The following is a 20,427-nucleotide window of genomic DNA, read 5'->3' as shown; positions in this document are numbered from 1 at the left end:
AAGCTGTGAGAGGTTTATGCTAGGTCTTAAAAAATGCATTTGTTTTCACAAGAAAGGATTTGAATACTTTGCTCTATTTAAATACAAAAATTTCTTACCACTAAGGGGTAGAATACATGTGCTATACTGTGCTTCTGTTCTTTTTTTGCTTGGAAATATGCCTACCATTTCAATGAAATATCTTCAAACTATTCCCTGACAGAGATTAAAACCCTGAAGCCTACAGACATTCCAAATCCATTTCAAGTGAAGGAATTCCTGGGTCATGGGGAGGAAAAAGGCAAATGTCTTCATCTTATAGGCTATCTGCCTAAATGGATCAATAGTAAAAAGGATATCCTGTGTTGCTTCTGGTTTAATGCTGTATCCTTCATCATCTACATCATGAATGTTCTAAAAAAAACAAACACAACAACACAACCAAAAAACCCAGAAATTATTATATTGACAAACAATTAAAAAAATACGTTCTTGTATAAGAATTTTATATCATTGACAAATTAAAATTCTATTATGATAACTTATTACAGTAACTGTAATTCACCATTAATTATTACAGTAACCTCAAAACACGCTCTGTAGTTCAGAACTAGTCACAGACAAAAAATCTCTAGAGCAGACTACAACAGAACAACTTCCATATTTCCCATGAAAACTGGCAAGTTTGAATGCATCTGCTTTTACTGGTACTCTATCGAAAAGGTCAGAAACCCACAGAAGCATTTCAGACTTACTAGTGAGTGTTAAATAAGCTTAGAATTCTCTCAGCCCCCAATACTTTCCCAATTTCTACTTCAAATTCTCTCAGCTAAGCAGGAGCAAAACCTTTCCTGAATACTAGTCAGTACTTCAACATGTGAGTAAAAGCATTCCAGGTTTGCAAACCTGTATTGTTCCTTTAGCTAAGAATATCAACAGTAGCTAAAAGGTATAGATGAAGCATAAATACAAGTGCGTAAAATTGCGTTGCAAAGTTTGTTTTGGGAAGCCTTATACTAGTTCTGTTTTTCAGTTCTTTCATGAAATTAAATATAAATTGACGAGAATTATGTTAAAACTTTCTAACTCTTAGCTAAGCACGTAGTTTTGTAAGAAGACTTCAGAACAGAGAGAAACAAGTCTCTAAAATAATAATCTAAATTTCAGAAATGTCCAAAAAACCATACATGACCGTGTATATAAAGGGATAAACTCGAATACATAGACACTTTCTCCATTCAGAATGGAAAAGCCTGTTCTTGACTTCATATGTACAGTTGGTTTATGTGAATTGCTGAGATGCTACACTAGGTTTATTACAAAATACCAAAAACCTTCATGGCTTCAAAATGCAGATTTCACCAGTTACAAAGTTCTTATTAAAAAGACAAGAGTCATATAAAAAAAGTGTACTATTCTAAGTTACCAGTTTATTCTACCAGAAAGCAGGCAGCAGCTTGACTAATAAAGGTATATGTGGTATAGCCAAAATATACCTTGCTGATATGAGTCACAAGGTAGAACAAAATTGACTTGTACTGGAGACTTCAAGTGGACTAGCATGGAACCACTAGATTTCACCTAAAATTTGATGCCAAATTTAAAGAGATATTCACTTTGCAAAGCTTTTCAATTACAAAGCAAGATAAGAATAAAAGTGTAGTTGTCCCTTTGTTCCTTTTATAGATATCACAAATGAGACATTTGATATTTTATTAAGAAATATTTTCCACTGTACAGCTCTCTAAATCTAGCACTTCTGAACTAAATGGAATTACTTTAAATATAGCTAAAACTTTCTGCTAAAAAGTGTAAAAACCACAATCCTGTATGGGAAGCAATACTGTACCCAACTAAATAGCACATAAAACTATGGCCAAATCATGCTCAAACCTTAAAATATGGAATATATAGATGAAATTTCCTGAAAACCTTGTAAGACCTGGACTTCTCCACTATTTGCTTCAAAAAAAAAAAAAAAAAAGAAAGGAAAAGGAAAAAAAAAAAGAACTGAACAAACAAAAAGTAATAAGAGTGGGATCATACGGTCCAGTACCTTAGCTCTACTTGTTCGAATCAGGGTTCTTAGCTACGCTTGACCTCAGGCTGACCTTGTTTATATATCAAAAAACACTAATGGAACTTGACATCAGAGTAAACAGAACAAAAACATTTTGCTAGAGGGTAGGTACATTTTCCTACAATACTAAAACTTCTGAATTTTGAAATTATTTTAGTTGTCCTATAGGGCAATTCTCAATAGATCAGGATCTTTCATGGTTAAAATAAACTGAAAACCAACAAAAATCTCTACATATACAACATTTAGTCTTTCTTCCAGCTAGGTCATATTTGTAAAAGATATTATTATTAGACATACACATCATGAACAACATCACTGGCAAGTCTGACTATTTTGGCATAAACTTGTGAAAGAATTTAGTTTGCAGCAATTACTCTCACTGTGTTATGTTTAATTTAATTAATATCTAGGATAAAGTAAATCCATAAAAAGCACTAAAATCTTAAAGGCCTTAAAGTATTAAATATTGGCATGTTATCATGCTTTCTGATCCACCTGAATTTTATTTACTGAGCTACATTTTGTAACATTGGTAGAGGACACAGCATTTTGGGTGAGAAATCACAAATCTAATATTAAGAAAGGCATTTACATTTACCTGACTAATTCTTATTCCATTCTCCACACTCCTACAATGACAGAACTCTGTGTTATGTGGTGGATCACAGTGTGTCTTTAAAGTAGGATTCACATAATACAGACAAGACCTGATCTGCCTAACACGCTGATGGCAGGAAAGAAACACAACCTTCATGTATACATGCATCATTTTTTAATTTCAACCCAGAGGAAGAAGATCTTTGCAAACTTTGGGCTTCCATAAGAAGCAGATATCAATAAGATTAGGGATGAACACTGTGGAAGTCAATGGAGAGGTGAACTTCCTTGGAAAAAGGTTTCATATTCTCAGAGGTTCTGTTAAGCAATTAAACATATACATCAAAAAAATATAGTTTTCCTAGTGTGTGGAGATGCAATACAACACATTACAAATATCTGGAGCATACTGCAGTCTAGCTACTTCATCTGGCCTTTCCTCGGCAAGGTTAGCACTGCATACAGGTTTGTCATTGGTCAAGATGCAAAGAAACTCCACTACGCTTCAGCACGATTTCTGCCTATCTTCTCTTCTCCTGGAATATCTTCAGTAGTTAGAAGAGCTCTTTAGTTTTTCTCAAATTATGCTTCAAGATACAGTGCAGCTAATGTCTCACTTTTTCTGCCAGATGAACTTTCTACCATTTTACTGAACCGGACTGACTTCCTCTAACCCTGATGAGCACCAAAGCAAACTCAAAGTAAGCAGTGTAAGCTTATAGCCTGGAACAAGAGAAAAAAGCCAAAGAGCCTATCCACTTTGACATATTTCAGATTTAAAATTGGCTCAGTTATATATATCCTCAGGTTAAGATAGAGGTATTGTATATTATCAGCCTCTTCTCCTTAATGTGCGCCTATTAACCCAAAAGAAAAGACCAGCCAGTCAGTTTCTTCCACTGCCAGAGATGAAGAAAGAAAGAAAAATAGTATTCAAAGTGCCTCTGTCTTATGCTATTACTACAAAGCCTCGCTGCCTACATCAATGGCAGATATTAAAAATATACCAGAATTAAACATTAGGAAACACGAATAAAAGAAAAACATTTGAATTTCACTAAAAATAAGGTTACATTTGTGTTCCACTAATTAGAGTCTGATGGTTCCAAATTCAGTCAGTCCCCAGAAATAAAAATGGCATATAATTCTACACAATCATAATTATGTTACACTCATATGCAAAGAGATTACTGAAAAGGTTTGGATGCCTTAATATATTTGCTTGCATCCCAGTTTCCTATGAGAAAAAGGTTCAGCATTATGTTCTCGGCATCTGTGGCTCCTTTCTTAATTACTTTGGAACTTACTGGACAATTTCAAATGGATTTGACAGACAGAACAGAGGACTCAAAGATAATTACATTACTATGGTCTTCATGAAAATAGGCAGTCAAGTAGAAGAAAGAGATCTGCAAATATCCAACCAAGGGAAGGGTTGCAATTCAAATTCAGTTCTTACTGGACACAAGCGGAACCTTGTAAATGTTTCCCCAAAAGAAAAGTTTCTACTAGGGCTCTTATCTTCCTATAGATCGTACCTAGAGGCATGGCAAACTCATGGGAAATAAGACAATTAATTCTGCCTTTAGAAAAACTTTGTAGGTGATAAACACATATGGAGTCAGACTTCAGTTACTATCTCTTTCTAGCGTATGCACAGTTAACATTCTCCTTTTCTTAATTATCACAGCTTCACTTAATGGAAGTTACATGTGTAGACTGACATATAACAACACAGGAATTTAAAAATCTCATGACGTACTATGGTTAACCTCTTTTACAGTTCACAGCTTACAAACTTATTCAAATGTATCAGAACTACATTTTCCAATGTATATAAAATTGCAGTTACGAAAAAGATCAGCATAAGCAGTTGCCTTGCCACGGGTACATCTGAGAACTTTCATTTTAGTACAAAAGACATTTTTTAGAACCATCTCACTGTTTTCATTTTTGGAAATAGAGAATACAAGTTTGAATACGCTACGCTATACATTTTGGGACAGCAAGAATGCCCTAATACTACTGAAGTCAGTTCTTACTGGATCCTTAACTGCTAAAATAACAATATATTTACTGCAGTGACTATATTATAAGTAAGTGCAGAGTGGTTCTCTTACATTCCTTTAACACAACTAATTCTTGACAAATAAACAAAAATCTACATTTAAAAAAAGATAACATATTAGTAATGTAAAATCCAGACAGAGATATTCTGTCAGTGTCCAACGTGGACCAACATCATTATTGGGACACTTTAAACAGGTGGAATTTTTCAGCGCTGGTCCTCAGCATTTTCTAGCAATCAAACACAAACTATTATTGTCTTTTTTTTCCCCCAATAATACTTTTTCCAAGTTCAGTTTCTTGAAATGTGCAATTTATGGTGAAGATCTACACAAAATGAATTCTCAGAGATACCAATATAGATGGCCATAACTATTTAGATCACCTTTGAAAAATTAAATAGAAAGGAAATTTTAAAGTAAAAGGCAAGAAAATTGAAAAACATTTTAAATTGGACCTTTCAGAAGAGGCCACAAACATTAAAATATAAGAGCCCTCTGGGGTGCTTTTTTATAAGGGATGAAATTAATCTTATCTATTATATGCTGTGTCATTTTTCATGACAATGACATGATGACTTTTGCTATTAAAATATCCTACCATTCAGAATAATATTGTTGCTTGAAAAAAGCAAGAAGAAATTATAGATCAAATTTTAAATCCCAAATGCACTCAAAATGTTGTGCGTTTAAAAAAGAGAATGCAAAGAAACTACCAGTTTTGTTGTTAGACATTGTGAAAGTTTAGTCTTTTTTAAAAATCAAATAAATTATATCTAGATGGAACAATTAACTTAGATTATCATATGGTGTGTCTCAGGGAAGCCAGAAAGAATGTCAGACACATTTACAGTAGAATTTTTTTAAGTAATTATTTTTAAAAATGTAGAGACTGGAATAAGCAAAGAAGAAAATAAACACTGCAAGTCAAATCCAGTTGTGGTTCACTCCAGTGACTCCACCTAAACTGTCAAAAGATATTATTTCCATGAAAAGCCTGATAATTACAGGGATGACCCTAAAGTTACTTTAAATGTACCCAAGAAAATAAATTTGCTCTAAATCAAGTTGACTTTGCACAGCATAATACAACTGTCTTGCTGACGCTTATAACGCTGCTCTTACCCTTATAGTTTTATCATGTGGCAAAACTTACTCTTCCTTACTTTGAAGAACGGTTCTATTAGATTTTTAAATAAAGCATCTTAAAAATGTTTTAATATTATTCACTAAAACTCCCAGATGTTAAATGGAAAGAACATCCACAACACAGGTGAAATAGGAAACTTCAGTTGTTTAAAATTGGCATCTAAATAAATGAACTGAAAAGCAAATCAGTCAACAGAAAATCACTTAAATTACTCTGTAAATTGTTTCCTACTATAGCTATAGGGATCTGCAATCTCTGCTACATATAATTAAAGACAACGTACATGTTGAAATAAAAAAGTCTCAGTTAAGTAAATAAAGCATTAACATACCAGTATAATTTGAACCTGACTTATTTGAATTTAATAAATTAAACTGTAAGACATATCAGAGATCAATCTGACAGCAATGAAAAACAGGCCATTAAAAAAGCGCATCTAGAGATACCACATTTAAAGCTATACTTTAAAAAGCATATTTCTACATTCTATTGCCCCTAATGATGCAGAACTCCATTGTTACTAGAAGAGTACTGAAATGAAACAGTAGTAAGCAGAGGAATATGATGATGCAAAGTTGGCTCCACAATAAACTGAACTTTTTCTTACTAAGACTCTATTGTCCAAGCAACTTACACTATTACTTGAAAAACATAACTAGCAAATATTTGCAGTAAAACTGCCTTGTTTAAAACCTAAAATGATAAGAAAACAAATGTATTCCTTATACATATTTGCATATCTTGCCAAAGATTATGTACATAGCAAAATTAACACTTCAACTATGTTATCAAAACACTAAATCCCCTATCAGAAAAATAATGAATTGCAGGGACTGCATATAAGTTAAGCTTCAATAGATTATAGTGCCTGACAATATTAGCATATGCATTTGTTTTGAAAATAAGTCTACTTACAACAGAGTCTGCATCTGGACACTCACTATTAAAAAAAAAAAAAAAAAGAAAAAATACAATTACAAAATGCACAAGTTATTTTATACTGTCCTGGTACCTCCTTTAATATTTTCAATTAGTGTGAAACATTGCATTTGATTCTTTTGCCCCTCAAATGCTGCTACAATTTTCAATATAAATAATATAAATAATCCACATTCAATCCAAACTCACATCATAGTGAAAAAGAAATTACCCAGGGAAGCCAGCAGTACCACATTGTATTCTGGATGAATATACTTTATGAGTCAAGTCTCTGTGCCTGATGTGCACAGTAAGTAGCAGTCAATCCTAATGAACTAGTCCACATGCATTTGCAAAACATTTTGGACAATAATCAGTTCCCAAAGATATTAAGACTATTAGAGGAATTCAGAACTTCCCTCTTTTGGAATTCCATTCTTAGTTTGTATTTAGCAAGCACAGTAGCAGTCAAGCACTAGGTGACGCTGGAAAAAAGTACCCTCCCAATAAGCACTTTAAAAAAAATTTCAGTAGAAAAGCAGTGATATCAAGCACATTCTTGACAGGTGATATATTTTTCCACTGTAATTTTCATATAAGCAGTAATATTTTAAAAATGGATGACAGTAAATTTCTGTGATGTCTGTGAAAAGCAGAAGCAATTGCATTTACAGAATGTGGGAATACTTAAGTAGTGTACAGGTCTTCTCTGATTTGCATCTGGAAAAAAAAGCCTGTATGTGCCAGTCAAACAGAATAACAGTGGTTTTGTACAATCAAACTGAACATCCTGAATATGCACTTAAAGAAAAAATAGGAAAAAAACCCCAACTGCCATCTAAGTAATCTTCTCTGAAAGGTTAAATGGGTTAAACGTAAAAACTACAGTGTCTTCAAAACCAGGTAGGAAAACTTTCTAAAATGGAATCATTATATAAAATCCAGTGCAGTCTGTTAAGGAATTGACAGTGTGATGAAGGATTTTGTCTCCACTAAAAGGGTCCCTAGAAAATAAAACATATCTGACCAAGTTTCTAATTGACCTACATCTTATCTCCCTCTGCTGGCTAAAATGAATTCATAGCAATAGAAAGAGCTACTTTAAAAGCATTTTTCAGCTCTGCGAGACAAAGTATTAGATTTCTGTCATAAGATACAACAAACAGATTTTCTGACATCCGTTTTTTACAAAATGTCTGTACTCAAACAAGACAGCCTGAGGTCCATAAAAGTTAAGAAAAGTGAAAGACGTGAGGCCAACAACAATGAAAGTATTTTAGCCTATAGTGAAGATTTTCAAAATTAGAGAGTTAGAAGATCGCAAGAAGTAATGGCAGATCTAGTACCATTCAGAGCAGCAGCACCATCAGCACCTTCCAAGATCCACTCCCAAGATACAAATGAAAGCTCAACAGTGTGCAAATGTTGGTGAAGAGGGAAATGAGGATATGAGTTTTTATACAGATGTGCTTTTACATCACTAGATGCGTGATCTTTCTTTTAATATTAAAGAACTAAGTCATGCTCCTAGTATAAGGTAAAATATTTCAGCAAAAGGGGATTCTGTAAGGGAATTCAAAGACTGCAGACAAAAACTAAAAAAAACCCTAAATAATGCAAAGTAATCATTAGAAAAGAAGTTAAATCCTTGACTAACCTGCATATAAATATGTAATAGAATACACTGTATGGTACTTCCCTATGTAAAAACATTACTAGACACAACATCTGGTCTAAGTGACACCTCTTTGAAAACCGTACTGGTAAACTGAAAAGCCTACAAACCATGAGAGTTTTTTTTTTATATGTGGAAAGCCTGCATCTACACAAACTAACCAAGCTTACAGTCTAATTTAACAAGAGATTAAGATGAGATTTGACCTCTACATGCACAGAAGTTTTTGATGATACGGTTTTATCATGTACACAGTCTATAACAGGATAACCAGCTGAAGATGTAATCAGACAAAATTTAGACTAGCAATAACTTTTTTTTAAAGATATCATAAATAATATTTTACTTAAGCACAAAGACTTCTCTAATATTTATTTGTGATGTTCTAGTTAATTTAGAAGCTACAGATTAATGCAAGAATCCATGTAAAAGTCCCATGGCATGTATTACATTGGAAGACAATATCAGGCAGTTACACTTCTTTCTTTCTGACTTCAGAATCTACTCATTTTTGTATTGTATGTAAATGCAGAAGCAAAAACAACAAGAAAAATTTCAGTCTAACTTGTTGAAAGCAAGGCAAATTCTTTTCCCATGTCAGAGTAGCTCAGCTGATTTATATTTTATGATTATGTCATTGCACCATGAAGAGCAAATTTATTTGAGAAAAAAATGCTCATGCTATCTTTCACTGTTAAATAAAATGTCTTTGAGAAAAAGCAGCTTTTAGTAAAGTATTCAGTTTTCAGTCCTCAGTGCCTAAGAAAATTTTCTTTCTGTTACAGGTCAAAGAAAATTATCTCTACAGAAGGATACATGGAATCATACACCTGGGAAGAGTTAATCTAGAACTTCCAGGCCTTAACAGGTTCCAGAAAACTACTATTAAGAGCCCTATGTTTTTGCTGGGGCCAGATTACATTACATAATCTGCTAAAGAATAGATGGAAGGCGATGCTTCACTTCCAATAAGCTTTATAACATATATGACATGAGGTTAGCTTGAGTTATAATCCATGTGGTGGCAAAATTTTTTATTGGGCAAGAAAAGCTGACAGCTACAGAATTCAATCATACAACAGTGCTCAATACTAACAAAGCCACTTCTCTGCTATTAAGTAAATGTAAGACACAAAAGGCAACTTCTTGAACATGCTTTTTTGCTGATAGTTGATATTGCAAAAGTTTTGCATCACAAAAAATTGTAGTAAATAACTTTCCAGAGAGAATAGACTTTTTAAGAAGGGCAATAGAACTGTTAGAAACACTATTATCATCAAATATTTATAACATTTTAATGTAATTATTTTAAAACTAAACCTTCATCTTTATTTTATTTTTATAACAATAGGATTCTTGGATTCCTGCTGACCAAAATCACACTACATACCACACTTCTCTCACCATTTACTACAGTTTCAAAAAGTACAGAAGAGATGATGAGGAAAGACTAAATCACAGGAAGAACAGAAAAATAGAGGGATGACTTAAAGAATCAATGCCTTGATGCCCTAAAGACACCATAACAGAGAGAAGAAAAAGCATAATTTTAGAAGTATATCACTATTAAAAATAAAACACCAAAAGAAAAATAGCTCTAAGGCATTTTGTGTGCATAAGTAATTAGCACCTGCTAATTTTGAGGTCTTAGGTCATTAATCTTTCAGCAAAATATTAAAAACTAAGGCAGGTAAAATTTTTTTTAAAGTAATTTTATAAACTATGCATGTAGGTGTTGCCTTAAGAAGACCTATACTAAATTTGTTAAATTGTAAGCTGTTAAATACTTCTATTAAGAAAATACATCTGGAAACTATAAAAAAAAAATACGTTGGAATATTGTGACTACTAATACATAGACTGACAAATTTTATTCAAAATCTCTTTCTGGAGAGTCTTAACTCCTGAGACACAGAGTATGTGCAATGAAAATGGCAAATGGTAGAGGTGGGATACCAGTCATGATTTAGAATGGTAGTCTTTCAGAAATGAGTGTCACGTGAAGTACTGAAAAAAACATTCAAAGACTTTTCTGTCCTTTAATACTATACACAAAAGTTCTAATAAAAGAATGACAGAAACTTCAGTTCTGCAAACACTGGCACATCCAGCACTTTTTCCATGTATATAGCTGTTATTCCATTACTAGTACACATGAGAATCACATCATCTACAATGTTCAAGTGCAGAACAAAGAAGAACTACTTACTTACGGCATAGGACAGAGCAAAACATGATTAGACTACTACAAATACATTTATGTTATTTTCCTTAAAGTCTTTAGTTACAAAAATCTTAAATAGCTGTGATGTTTTCATATTCACAGCATGTCTCTAAACTTCTGTTAAAAACCCATTTCTTTCTTAAATATCAGCTAATGTTTATCCCCATACTTTCACTAGTTTTCATACAAGACAAGGCTTTAAAATGGAAATACACTTACGCAGATTCAGTATCTTTTTCTTTTTTCATTATTCCTGATAAACCAAAAGGCTTCCTCTTCCGTGGTTTCATCCCTATGGAAAAAAAACTCTTCAGAGATCAAACAGATAGGAATGTATTTATCAATATCAAAACACTGGTTCATGCTAATGCATTTTAAATGCTGCTGTAAGTGATAAAAAAGAAATCTAACAGTGGACATATGTATGGAGCCAATCTAAGGGAATATTATTCCCATTTGTTTTTAACTAACATACCAATAAAAACAACGCTAAAATATGCTTGAGCACATTAATAACATAAGTCTTTATAAAACTGATTTGAACTGTGCATTCAATTTTCCAAGTTCGGTATGCAGAATGCCACTCTTTTTTTAATAGAAAATGACTGTAGTGCTAGTTTTGAGGAAAGGGACTCTGTTCACAGAAACTGGACAGGAGCTATTGCTCTGGCTGATCCTGAACAGCTAATGCACTTAGATCAGAAACTGAACCCTGCCTCTGAGCTACAGCAGTTCAACGCTTTGGTCTTATTTCCCTGCATGTTCCAGGGAGCTGCAGGCCCTTCACTCTCCTATGAAGTAAACTCTTGCTCCTGTAAAAAAAAAGAATGCGTCTTGGCTTTCTAGCTGATGCAAAGTTCGTGATTTCCCAGTGCTGTAGCCAAGCTTCAAGACTGGCTCTCACTGAGTCTGGAATCATGCCTCCTGCTGTGGTTTCTTCCTCACTTTTAGCATTGGATACATATAGCTACAGTACAGGAGAAAAGGTTGCTTTCCTACTGGTTCAATGTACTGCAATTAAAATACATTTTAATATTCCATCAGGATTTCTGTCACGTCTGCTTTTCTCCTTTTTTTGTTGAAGCAAAGTAGACTGCCAAACAAAATGATCAAGTGCAAGCATCTGACTCAACTAGTCTACAATTCTGTTTTGATGTAAGATACTACTGACAGCATGTTTTTGCGCAAAATGATGGAAATAATTTGGTTTCCAAAATTTAACAACTGACAATTCAAGTACATAATTAAAAAAATCCTTATACTCGCTTTTACAGATATAACAGCACAAAAGGAATCTCTCCACTCTTAGAAATATTCAGCGTTATATAACTCAAATCTTCTCAAATGAGGTAGCTATAAACTCAGCCATATCTTATATTTTATTAGAGACAAAAATTGATTCAAAATTATTTTTAAATGCTAGCCTGGGCTTTATTTTCTTTCTGTGCCTTACATAGCCTAAAACAATGACAAATGGAGTATAAAAGAAGTTAGTGAACATGGATACCCTCTGCTTCAGTTAAAAAAGATTTTAAGTCTCAGCTGTAGACTGGCAACTTAAAAGTCATCATCTGCTACAACTATACTGTCAACTCCTCTGTCCCAAATGTAAACACATAGCTTATGCAAATAAAGCCATTCTTATCCACTTAAAACAATCCCCTAAGTAAAATATGCTACATTAACAAAGAAAGGTTTTGCAACCATAAAACTGCATTGGACTTGGTATAAATAACATGGTGACAATGGAAAGAGCCTAGGCCATGTTTTGACACTTGTAAATTAAGTCACAACACAGTCATAAGTGAACCAAATCCAAACCTCTGCAAAGACAGTTTTAGCCAAACTACATTTATAGGAAACATAAAAACTCTGACCTTTGTGCATTAGGCTTATAAAGTATCATGGGTCTCATTTTCTGTGAAATATTTTTCTCAAAAGGAAAACCACTTTTTATTCTACTGGAATCCTTTAAAAGTTATACAGCTTCACAGACTGAATACCCTTCACGCTGCAGTTTAAGGTCGTTACCCAGAGCATTCTTACATAAATAACTACGCTACAACAACTCACCTTCAACTGCACTGGATGTGTTACACTCTTCAAATTCGATAGGGCCTTAAAGAAATTACAAAGATGACAAACATAAGGTCAAATTTAACCTAAAATATTTTAGTGACTACTAATATTTCCTGAAAATGTTAGATAATCTAATTACAAATCTAGGTAGTAACTGAAAAGCACAATTACCCTGCCAAAGATCAAACAGATTGCAAAATCACAATTGTACACAGTGTGTTTCCATGCTGAAAAATTAAAATACTAGTGCACACTGCCTAAATACAATTCAGTTACGTATGTCATTACAGCTACAAGAAACATTTCTAACTGGTTTCCTCTACTCATTCAAAATTGACTCTACAACGCAGTATTAGTGTAAAAATTTTAATTTATATTTTTTAAAAGAACAAGATCTACATAAAGAAAGTAAAAAAGGAAATAAGTACAGTTATAGCCCAAATTTTAAGTTTACACTTCTGCTAACTCTATGTTGTTAGTTCTTGTTTCCTCTTCATAGCCAGGACAATTAAGTGGCATGCAGAATCTTAAACATAGCAATAAAGAAGATTAAAAAAAAGAAAGAAAAAACAATTAATACTAAACATGACAAAAAAAAAGTAAGGAACACTGTTTAAATGCTGGATCTAAATAAATAATTTAGGCTTTCCATTACAGCTGACACAAAGTAACAGTCAACTACCATCGCAAAGTGCAGTCCTAACCCTCTTACCTCCATACTGGCCAGGTCTAGAACTTACTTAACATCACTGTGAGCCATTTCAGGGAGCAAACATGCAGAAAAAACCAGTGATTTTTCATGAGACCTCATTCAGGGAATGACAATCACATGAGCACTAGTGCAAGTGCAGAGAAAACAGACAGCACATGCAGGCTGGCACCACTACTTTCAGCCCATACTAACAATGAGCTACTTGGTCAATGTTTGAGACAGTAGCTTGCAACTTGTAGCCACAGGAGAAACGACGAAGTTCAGCACGCTAAGACTGTGACACAGAGATTATTACTGATCCTGCTGCAGACAAACTGAGGAAGGGTGCACAAGTTTATATACAGGCACATTACAGATAAGAAACCTGTTCCCAATTCTATACTCAAAGGCAACCTACATACCCTTCCCTTCCCTTCCCCTGGCCCCTGTACTTATACAACTACTTCAAGTGAGAGATTAACATCTTTAAAATTTCAATTAAAAACAACAGGAAACAAGTGAAAACTCAAACACTGAATCAACTTTCATTCCTTCCCCGAAACACATCTTCTAGCAAGTGCTCTGATTTATTTATTGTGGAGATATGATTATTCAAGAGCTTCCACCACAAAAACAAGAGCTGTACAATTTTCAGGGTGATTTTACATAAAATAGGTTTACTTGAAAGCATTTTCCAGAATTTTCACTGTACTCCTTTCAAAACGAATGTCATACTCCTTGTCTTACATAAGTAGCTGATAGCAAAAGATCTCAGATACCAAGAAACATGAAGATTAAAGCTTCAGTTTGATTTTTAATAGTACACTACAGCAAATCATTATGCTGCAGTTAGAGACGACACAATGGAAGTAAAAAATAATTTAGCTGTGCAGTAGCATTGTGAATTACACAACTGGGATTAATTTGCATTTGATTCATGCAGCTAAGTAACTCAAATAGTTCTATCTGTAATGTAACCCCCACTACATATATTTAACTCTTGCAATGCAAAATTGTGTTCAATTCAGTATAAACACTATGTTTTGATAGTCATTTCTCAAAACTGCAAATGAAAAAAATTATGTTTATGTCAAGCAAATAACACAATTGAGAAGCTGACAATGTAATTCAATACTCGCTGATGTTAAGCAAATTTAATTATTTCAGACATATTAGACAAAATGTACCAGATATTTTCTTTGTAATTTTGCAGGTTTCTAATTATTTTATTTTTTAAAAAGGTGTGCTCAAAGCAATGACTTGTATTTACTGTAATGAAGACCAAGCCTACAAAATTTTCCCTGTCAGTAAGAAAAGTTCCACATGCTTGCAAAACTAGCAGCAGGATGAGAATGCAAGAGTAGAAACCATCAATATCCCATTTAACATAATGCAATTGTTTGGCCTCCTAATGAAGCCCTTGAGAGCAGAATATCAAAAGACCAATCTCAAATGGCAGTCTTAACTGCCTTTTCAATTTCAATTATTAAATAATTTCAAACACAATATTCAATATAGCAAGACAAAACACAAATTCCTAACGGATCTCTTATTCCACTAAATGCTGTAAAGAGATGGGCATTTCAACCTAGTCTTCCAGTCCCTTCTTTTCTCTCCACTAAATTCACAGGAAACCAAAGTCAGCGTGCTCCACAAATCAGCAAATCTGGGTATCTCACAAAACAAAAACCAGCAAAAATATCCAGAAAAACAGATTCAGGAACTGTAGATGTTTACATCTCTACACTGATTTAATCAACATTTTATTTTAGGACTTTGAACTCTATTGATCAAAATATTTTGAACAAGAAATTCAGAAAAATACTATGAAGCACATAAAGAACAAATCCGTTACTTCTTTAGCACTATACTTCAGGCAACACATTTTTCATCACTTTGCTAAGGATTCAACTCCTTCTGTTTCTTGATTCTATACACATTCCCAGTTGGCCAGGGAAAAAACCCAAAAGCCAAACCAACCACAAACACTCATTCCCAAAACAAAAACAGAAGGAAGAAACTGTAAAGAGATGTAAATGTATTTTTAGAGAAAAACAATACTCAACCTTTTTCAGAATACCATCTTTTTCTTTACCCTTTCCAGCCACTAACACTGGTTCCCAGACTTTTACTCTAATGATTAAAACAAATATTCAAGGCAAAAGTAATACTCATCCTTATTTCAGATCAGTATCTTTAACTGTCATTTATAACCCAATTAGTAAGCAAAGATTTTCTTTAACAACACATACAAGTTCCTGCACTTTGCCCATAGCCTAACACTCATCTTTGAAGGCGGGCTTTTCACAGCTTCATAAACTTCTTATTTAAAGAGACAAACATTTGTTCTTAGTACAGAAATGCACAGATATAAGGATCAGATTAGCATTTTCAATTAGATTTAACAAAAGCTGGTTTAGCCCCCCGAAAAATTCATGTCACTCTTGAAGCAATGTTTTCTTTTCTCATTGGAAAGACTATAAAATGTAATCTGAAAGAGTGTCAGTTACTGGCGAAGTGCCTTGGATAGTAATGCGATGGAAGCTGGGCAAATAATTCCAGTAAGCATGTCCCACTTTTCACCTAAGTCTATAAAATTAACTTGGAAATTTTAATTACTCTTTCTTCTTAATGATACTTAATTAGCTTATTTGTGCTTCACCAAAATGGGCAGTTACCATTGGAATCCCTGCTTCCCACATGTGCTCTTTCCTTCTCCTGTGTCTATCAGCTGCTTTATCGCAGGAAAGAAAACAGCTATCATGAAAACAGCATTTCTTACAATAAATTGTGTGAATCAGTCACAATTCAAAATCATCTTCTTATCCTAACTTACTTTTCCTACTAAACTCTAATTTCTATAGGGCCCTTCATCCTTTGGGATCTCAGAAGTTCAAGACACCAGTGGTTCTCACTAATGCATTCACAAACAGTAAAAACTAAGTTCAGCATTTTCCTCTAATGCCCAAAGATGATTGCTGGTTTTGTGAAATTTGCACTTATCCCCACTCCCACAAATACAACACATGTTGCATTATTTGCTTGCAGCAAACTCATACACTTTTCCCTTTTGAGCACAGTAGAATGAAATTTGTAGCAGTTTTTTATTTTCTTAGAGTTTTGTTCTGTAACTTCAGATCTCCCAACAGCTCTGCTTCCTATATGGTTTCTGTAGAGAGTACCACATTTTTCCCTGGAGCACAGTATTTTTAAACCAAAATAACATCACAGAAGCAGACATCTTCTGCAGTGCTCTACAGTGAACCAATTTATAAACAGGATAGCTATGACAAGCTTTTGGTAGCCCACATAACAGCTGGAGTCTCCTGTGGGCAGATGTCTTAGTGCCCAAAATGGCAATAATACTGTAGCTCAGCCAGAAGCATGTACTGTGACCACACTGTCTCCTGCTACAACCAGCTTCAGTCTCCTACCCAACCAAAATGCCTTAGGTACACACATTGTTACAGAAGCATAGCACTGATGAGGAATTTGGATCCTTTCTCATGAAATTCCTTTGCATTGACAACTGTACTTGTGTGTATGGAAACAAAAGCATCTGCACTATCACTGCAGAAAAAAAAACCAAAACCAAAAAAAAACCCCAAACTCAAAAAGCTGTCTTCTCTAAACCACTGTAACACCTATCTTTCAGATTCTTGATTCCCTAATCATTAGATAGCATAGTCAAAAAAACCCAGTGGGTCATGTTAATGGAGAGCAAGAGAAGCGTAATATCTAGATGCAAGTCAAAGCAGTCAAAATTATAAGCTGGTATCACAATAACTTCTGGTAACAGCTACTTGAAGATTTTAATGCGGATGCACTACCTTTCCTCTATCAGGCAGAGAAGCTTTCTCAACAACCTTTACCCAAGTATTGAAGCAAAGGCAAAGGCTTAATATCAACAAGAATTTCAGCTAAAAATCTGGAAGATTATAATGGCCAAACTTTCTGAAGCAAGTACACAGATTCACTGTCTGTTGAAACATCCAAAGAAAGAAAACCAGTTGTTTCACATTTAAGAAATATTGCTGATGCTGGTGACTGAAGTCATTCCCCGAGGCAGTTTCTAGAGTCCCTGCTGCATGGTAAGCACTGAAAAGGGCCACCTGAATATTGTCACACTGCAATAACGATGATAGTAACAAGAACAACAACAGTAATAGTAATGACAAAAATAATTGTATTCTGCAGTTCTACAGTCAAAGCACTGAGTTTTCCTTTGTTCTTTTTCTTACAAGACAGCAATGTGAACTGAAAAGGAAGCTTATTCTCATGCGTTCATATGAATACAAAATAAAACAACTAGAACTAAAGCAGCACTGTAAAAATAAAAAATACATTTTACAACACTTACTTAAGTAAGTAAAAGTTACATCTGAGATCTAGTCCAAGGCTTGCAAACGTCTCTGAATTAATGTTCTGGTGCATTAAGCATGGATCATTTCAGGCTTAAGCTAACTTTTCTACAATCTGGTCTGTCTGTTGTTACATTGATCCATGGAATGGTCACTATGGCTTAAGCATTTCAAATACATGTTCATAGACTTGAAAGTATTTTCTTACTGTACGCACACTGAATAGAAATAAATAATACAGTAAAAAATGAAGGTTAGCCATTGTAATTAGAAATTAATGTGACTAGCTGGTGGGATTTCAGTCACTTAAGGATACATATCTAGCTATCATGATGCTAAGGAGAATTCAATACTCTACAAAGGAAGCAGGTATCAAAAAATCAGTAGGCTCTTCTAATTATACATAAACATTCCCACTGTTGTTCTAAAGCATATTCCAAGGCAAGCTGCTGCAGCTCACAGCGTTCTACCAGCCTGATTTGGACACGAAGAAAAGGCAAACGGATGGTGATTTTGACACACACATGGAAGCAGACAGCTGCTATTTGACAAGAGACTAAAGCAAATAAATCAGGAGAGGGTCAGTTCTTAGGCTCTTGATAGTAAGGTAGCTTTGGTTTGCTAGAACACAAAAAGCAAAAGGTAATGTGAATACATGGAAATTTTTTATTTTAATTAATCTGACAACGTAAAAAAAGTTACAGTGGTATAAATTAAGCACTGATGAGACTGCATATTGGGGTATATGTCCCACACTGTTCAGAAAAAACACATACTATTTTTCTTATTACAAAAGGCATGTAGGCTTCTACGACATTAAGCAGCAAAATGGACAGATAGCAGTAAGGAGAGATCTTATTCAAAGATGAATGAAGAAAATATAATTGTGCTCTAAATAATATTACATCATCTGTCCAATATTTAGCCTATGTCTATGGGAACAGTATTTTCAGACTATCAGAAGGCAACTAGAGAACAAAGTTTATAAATAGCAACCTTTCACCTGCTAGTTAATTTATCTACAAAGTTACATAAATAATCTTGAAGACAGTCAAGTTTGTTGTTAACAACTGCCTTGCAAAGAGTTACAAAGCCTATCTTGAGAAAATCTAAAGGCAGGTTTTTTAACCTATCTGTATAACTTCTTACATAAAACTGGAAAGGATACATCAGGAGAATGTTTTGCTAAGGTCAAAACAATCCCTCAACAAAGGGGAAAAAAAATAGTTTTACTGTTTGGATTCTTAAACAAGCACGGCAAATTCAAAAGCCAACTACTATTACTAGGAAGGAAAACATAATATTATGTCATACCCTGAAAAAGAGCTCTCAGTAAGTATATCAATGAACTGGAAAATCCTGTGGAGCTAAAAAGGTAAACAAATCAAGAAGTCAACAAATCAACTAAAAACTGCTTTGCACTTACATTTGCTTTGGAAACTGTCTCCTTTAAAGGGGGTATGACAGAAGGAAAAATTATCCTATCCAAGCATATAGTTGTATTAATTACATTTAATTTTCAATAATGAGAAACACTCAGATACTCAAAAGAAAAATATCTGCCCCTCCCCCCATCATGAGGAATCAGTTTACACACACGCATGCACACATATAAACATTAACCTATCTGTTTCAAGCAAAAGCTTGTGAAAAAACTTGGTAAATCTGTACTTGTAGTTACAAATACAATAACAAACCATATTCTTGTTTTTGATAAAAACAAAAGTTTGCCTCTTTGAGTGTAAATCATGCATGAAAGGAGGACAATTTTTTTTAAACTGCATATGCTTCACATGCTGCTTCAAATGGCAAAGCTTTGCGTGCCTGGCTCAGTGCCAGTTGACAGCTCAGCTGGATATCAATGCACATTCTGACCCCCCTTGCAGCGTGTCACTTCTGAATTGTTTCCGCAGTAGAAAGTTTATTCAACCTCTCTCTCAAATTCAGTGGACCGACCATCATTCTGCTATTTAATCATAGCAGAACAGGTTATTTTTCTGACAGCACTAAAGCCAGACAGCAATTCCTAATGAACAGCTTGATACAAGTGGAATTTCGACTGTTTTAGCCTCAATTAATTCTGCTGTCAAAACAAATGAGTGCTTTTAGTGTTTAGATGTTAAGCTGCATCACAAAGGTCAATTTTGTATGTACACAAACATATAAGCAATTTTTTTCCTACTATCATCTGATCCTGTGACATGTTTATAAAAAAAATTTCAAGCTTTGAAATTTAGAAGCCAGGAAATCAAAACATATTTTCTCAACACTACTGTTTGTAACACTAACTTGTACATTTTATTGCCAGTAGTGATTTTATAAAAAGATAAAAATAATTCTATTTTTCCCTGCAAAAGGATGTCTTAATTCTAGACAATAGAAGCAATAGAAGAAACAAACTCAAACTCTAGCGTAGCTTATTTGGAATGCGGACTAAAGATGGATGGACATTACGATCTTTGAGGTAGATAACATATGTGATACATTTATTACTCCACTGGTAGACTGCCATAAGCAAACATTAGTTTGTGGATTCAGTCAGCTCTACTTTCCCAAAAAGAGGAAAAGGGACAGAAAATAGAACTGGCAGGTTAATAGGCCATT

General features: G+C 34.1%; 1 protein-coding gene across 5 annotated transcripts in view; it reads right to left on the bottom strand.

Moving 5' to 3' along the window:
- The window catches only part of FCHO2 (FCH and mu domain containing endocytic adaptor 2), a 91,774-nt gene that overhangs the window by 32,379 nt on the left and 38,968 nt on the right, over nt 1-20,427 (bottom strand). For all 5 annotated transcript variants that reach the window (XM_069881128.1, XM_069881124.1, XM_069881125.1 and 2 more), the window contains exons 9-12: nt 12,766-12,810; nt 10,912-10,984; nt 6,791-6,815; nt 339-393 (exon numbers count right to left, since the gene is read on the bottom strand). In XM_069881128.1, coding sequence (XP_069737229.1) covers nt 339-393; nt 6,791-6,815; nt 10,912-10,984; nt 12,766-12,810 — 198 coding nt within the window. The remainder of the gene's footprint in view (nt 1-338; nt 394-6,790; nt 6,816-10,911; nt 10,985-12,765; nt 12,811-20,427) is intronic.

Source organism: Phaenicophaeus curvirostris, chromosome Z, assembly GCF_032191515.1.
Source record: "Phaenicophaeus curvirostris isolate KB17595 chromosome Z, BPBGC_Pcur_1.0, whole genome shotgun sequence".
Taxonomy (NCBI): domain Eukaryota; kingdom Metazoa; phylum Chordata; class Aves; order Cuculiformes; family Cuculidae; genus Phaenicophaeus; species Phaenicophaeus curvirostris.
The sequence above is the reverse complement of the archived record's forward strand: the minus strand, read 5'-3'. Positions and strand labels throughout refer to the sequence as shown.